The sequence below is a fragment of the Triticum urartu genome, chromosome 2A, assembly GCF_056163025.1.
Source record: "Triticum urartu cultivar PI428250 chromosome 2A, HENAU_Tu73, whole genome shotgun sequence".
In the NCBI taxonomy this organism is placed as follows: domain Eukaryota; kingdom Viridiplantae; phylum Streptophyta; class Magnoliopsida; order Poales; family Poaceae; genus Triticum; species Triticum urartu.
The window spans coordinates 108,484,239-108,488,824 of record NC_141874.1 but is presented as its reverse complement, the minus strand read 5'-3'; the positions used below and the strand labels follow the sequence as shown (position 1 = coordinate 108,488,824).

The 4,586-nt window shown below is 62.5% G+C and overlaps 1 protein-coding gene across 1 annotated transcript; it reads left to right on the top strand.

Annotated features, from left to right (window-relative positions):
• The first annotated feature begins 3,499 nt into the window (after positions 1 to 3,499).
• LOC147984133 (uncharacterized) lies at positions 3,500 to 4,350 on the top strand. The gene is made up of 2 exons (XM_087540981.1): positions 3,500 to 3,683; positions 3,878 to 4,350. Exons 1-2 carry the CDS (start codon positions 3,500 to 3,502, stop codon positions 4,348 to 4,350), a joined length of 657 nt encoding a protein of 218 aa, XP_087397107.1.
• Positions 4,351 to 4,586: the final 236 nt, after the last annotated feature.

Sequence of the window (4,586 nt, the reverse complement as noted above, 5' to 3'; positions counted from 1 at the left end):
GCGAGGCGCACTCCGGCTGAGCCCGGACTCGGTGCGACCCGGCCGCTACAGCCACCGGCGGATTAGGCGACGAGCCCGTCCTAGAGATCCAGCATGGACCCGACCAGCATGGCCGGTGTCCGGCTCCAACCGACCTGGCCCCCGTGGCCTGGCCACAAGTCGACTTAGCCCGCGCGCCATCGACGACGCCGACGCTCGCCACCGCCTCGATCAACTCGCTCACTCCCTGAAGGTGAAGGAGAGCGGCGCTATCGGGCCGGCGTGCTTCGGCCCGCGCATCCGGGAGGAGCCCTTCCCCAAAGGATTCATGCTCCCCCACGACACCCCCAAGTACAACGGGACGGTGAAGCCAGAAGACTGGCTCACCGACTACACCATGGCCATTGGCATCACCGGTGCCAATTGTCATCTCGCCGTGTGCTACGCACCGCTCATGCTCCAAGGGTCAGCCCGCACGTGGTTGAACAGCCTGCCGATGGGCAGCATCAACACGTGGGTGGACTTCGAGGAAGCCTTCGTCCGCAACTTCACGGGGACCTACAAGCGACCCGGCCGCCCTAGCCAGCTCTCCATGTGCGTGCAAGGACCTACGGAGACCGGCCGCGAGTACCTCCCACGCTGGACCGAGCTCCGGAACAGCTGCGAGGGCGTCCATGAAGTCCAGGCGATCCAGTACTTCGTCAGCGGGTGATGAGACGACACCCCCCTCAAGCACAAGCTCTTATGCGCCGAGCCGTCCACCATGGCCGCGCTCATGGTGATGGCGGACAAGTACGCCAACGCCGACTCCGCCATGAAGATCCATGTGGCACTGGATGAAGCCGGCAAGACGAAGCCGGTTCCCCCTCCAAAGCCGTCCGACGAAAGCAGCCGGCAGCAGCATCACCAGAATAACAAGCGCAAGGCCGACCAGCCGGCGCCGCGTCACGACAACTGGCTCATCGCGGCCACCGAGCCCGCGGCGGACCCGACGGCGAAGCGCCGGCAAACCGGCAAGACGACATGGCAACCCGCCATGAGCTTCGAGCAAATGCTTGACGCCCCTTGTAAGCACCACAGTGGCGCAAGACCCTCCACGCACACGCTTCGGCAGTGCGCCATCACCAAGCGCATCATGAGGGGCGATGTCCCGCCCACTCTGGCTCCGGCTCCAGGCACGGGACAGCCGCCTCCGCCTCCACCGCCGCCTCCAGCTGGCGGCGCGATGCGCGACGACGCCTACCCGGACCAGAACGCGGCCTGCGTCGTCTTCACTAGCCTCAGCGACGACAAGCGCAGCGAGCGTCTCCTTTGGCAGGAGGTGAACACCGTCGTTCCGGCCAAGCCAGAGTTCATGCATTGGTCGGATCGCCCGATCTCCTGGACCCGAGAGGATCACCCGGCAGTCATGCCGAGTCCGGGTGGTTACGCCCTCGTCCTCAACCCCACCGTCGTCGCACGGCGCACATGCAAGTTCTCCCGAGTCCTCATCGACAGCGACAACAACATCAACATCCTCTACTGTGACACGATGACCAAGCTCGGCCTCAAGGCCGAGGACCTGAAGCCGACCCGAACGATCTTCCACGGCATCGTGCCCGGCCTCTCCTGCTTCCCCATTGGCCGGGTCCGGCTAGATGTCCTGTTCAGTGACAGCGGCCACTTTTGGCGTGAACCGATCTGGTTCGAGGTGGTGGACCTGTCGAACGCGTATCACGCGTTGCTGGGCCGGCCCGCGCTCGCCAAGTTCATGGCGGTTCCCCACTACGCATACCTAAAGATGAAGATGCCAGGTCCCAAAGGCCTCATCACCATCACCGGTGATTACTGCAATTCCCTGGAGTGTGCCCGAGACGACGCCAAGTTGGCCGAGTCACTGGTCATTGCCGAGGAGCGGCGCTAGCTCGATCGGATCGTCGCCCTGGCAGGCGAGGCCTCCGTCGCGTCGATCCCGACCCCGGACCCGGCCGACAAGGCCGCCTTCAAGCCCTCCAAGGAGACCAAGATAGTGAAGCTCAACCCAGAAGACCCCAGCTACAGCAAGTACGTTGTCATAGGTGCCCGCCTCGACAACAATTAGGAAGGCGAGCTTGTCGACTTCCTCTGTGAGGATCGGGATATCTTCGCATGGACCCCCAAGGACATGCCGGGTATCCCGAGGAAGTACGCCGAGCACAAACTTCATGTCCGCAAGGACGCCAAGCCTGCCCGTCAACCCCTATGACGATTTTCCGAAGAGAAGAGAAGAACCATTGGTGAAGAGGTCGCGAAGCTTTTGGCGTCCGGCTTCATAATGGAAGTGTTTCACCCCGAGTGGCTGGCCAATCCAATCCTCGTCCTGAAGAAGAACAAGACCTGGCGCATGTGTATCGACTACACCAGCCTGAACAAGGCCTGTCCCAAGGATCCGTTCGCCCTCCCGCGGATCGACCAAGTCATCGACTCGACCGCCGGGTGTGAGTTCCTGTCCTTCCTAGACGCTTACTCCGGCTACCACCAGATCAAGCTGGACCCGGCCGACGCCCTGAAGACGTCCTTCATCACGCCCTTTGGGGCGTATTGCTACATCACCATGTCGTTCGGCTTGAAGAACGCCGGCGCCACCTTCCAGCGCTGCATGCAGAAATGCCTGCTGCCGCAACTCGGCCGCAATATCCATGTATACATGGACGATATCGTGGTGAAGACCAAGCAGCACCTCACGCTCCTCGACGATTTGAAGGAAACATATGCCAACCTCTGCGAATACAAGGTCAAGCTTAACCCGGAAAAATGCGTCTTCGGCGTCCCGGCCGGAAAGCTACTCGGCTTCCTCGTCTCAGAACGCGGCATTGAGGCGAACCCGGAGAAGATCAAGGCCATCGAGCGCATGCGCAAGCCGGCTCGGCTGTGTGATGTCCAGAAGTTCACCGGATGCTTGGCCTCGGTCAGCCGGTTTCTAAGCCGGCTGGGCAAGAGGGCGCTACCCCTGTACTGGCCGATGAAGAAGACGAGCCCGTTCGAATGGGACGACAAGGCAGACGAGGCCTTCCAAGACCTCAAACGCATGCTCTCCACCGCACCAGTCCTGGCCACGCCGACCGACAAGGAGCCACTATTGTTCTACATAGCCGCGACCTCGCGGGCGGTCAGCACGGTGCTGGTGGTCGAGCGACCAGAGAAGGGCAAGATCCAAGACGTCTAGCACCCAGTCTACTACCTGAGCGAGGTGCTCTCCATCTCCAAGCAGAACTACCCGCACTACCAGAAGATGTGTTACGGCGTGTACTTCACCGCCAAGAAGCGGAAGCAGTATTTCCAAGAGCACGTTGTCACCGTGGTCAGCACAACGCCTATCGGAGAAATCATCGGGTGTCGGGATGCCTCTGGCCGGGTTGCCAAGTGGGCGATCCAGCTAGCCGGCCACACCATCCTCTACGAGCCCCGCACCACGATCAAGTCTCAAGCCCTGGCCGACTTCCTCGTCGACTGGACCGAGACCCAGTACTTGCCGCCGCCTCCCGACTCGACGCATTGGCGCATGCACTTCGACGGGTCCAAGATGCGACTCGGCTTGGGGGCTGACATCGTACTATCGTTCCCGAAGGGTGACCGGCTCTGCTACGCGCTCCAGATCCACTTCGCCGCCTCCAACAACATCGCTGAGTATGAAGCCCTTGTGCACGGCCTCCGACTTGCCAAGGAACTCAGCATCCGGCGCATCTGTGCTACGGCGACTCGGACCTGGTGGTGCAGCAGTGCTCCGGCGAATGGGACGCCCGCGACTCCAACATTGCAAGCTACCGCTTCCTCGTCTAGAAGCTGTCCGGATCCTTCGAGGGCTGCGAGTTCCTCCACGTCCCGCGCGCGGAGAACGAAGCAGCCGACACGCTCGCCAAGATCGCCTCGTCACGATAAGCCATCCCGTCTGGCGTCTCCCTCGAGCACCTGCGCAAGCCGTCCGTCAAGCCATCGCCGGACTCCGAGTCCATCCACATTCCAGACGACCCGGCCGCACCTCAACCCGGCCCGGGGACTGCTGTACCCGGCCCAGGGGCTGCTCAGCTCGACCCGGCCACCATCGACCCAGACCCGACCGTCGCCATCCCTGACCCGGGGGCTGCTCAACCCGGCTCGGGGGTTGCCGACTCGGAACCCACCCTGGTGGCCGTCTTCACCGCGGTTACGGCTCCATCTTGGGCCCTCCCAATATCAGAATTTTTGGAGAACGGGGGTCTCCCCATGGACGAGACCGAAGCTCGGCAAGTGCAGCGCCGGACGTCCGCCTACAGCATCATCAACAACGAGGTCGTCAAGCGCAGCACCACCGGCGTGTTCCAGCGCTGCATCGAGCAGGAACGGGGCATCGACATCCTCCTCGACATACATTAGGGCGAGTGCGGGCACCACGTCGCATCACGATCCCTGGTGGCCAAGGCGTTCCGCCATGGTTTCTACTGGCCCACGGCTCTCCAAGATGCCGAGTCGCTCGTCCTCAAGTGTGAGGGATGCCAGCGCTTCAGCAAACGCAGCCACCAGCCGGCGTCGGCACTCCACACCATACCGATCGCCTGGCCCTTCGTGGTCTGGGGACTCGACATGGTGGGACCCTTCAAAACCGCTCGAGG

Coding starts and splice junctions, on each gene's coding strand:
- LOC147984133 (XM_087540981.1), top strand. CDS start 3,500: ATGCACTTCGACGGGTCCAAGATGCGACTCGGCTTGGGGGCTGACATC. Junction 3,684..3,877: donor ACTCAGCATCCGGCGCATCT/GTGCTACGGCGA, acceptor CGTCACGATAAG/CCATCCCGTCTGGCGTCTCC.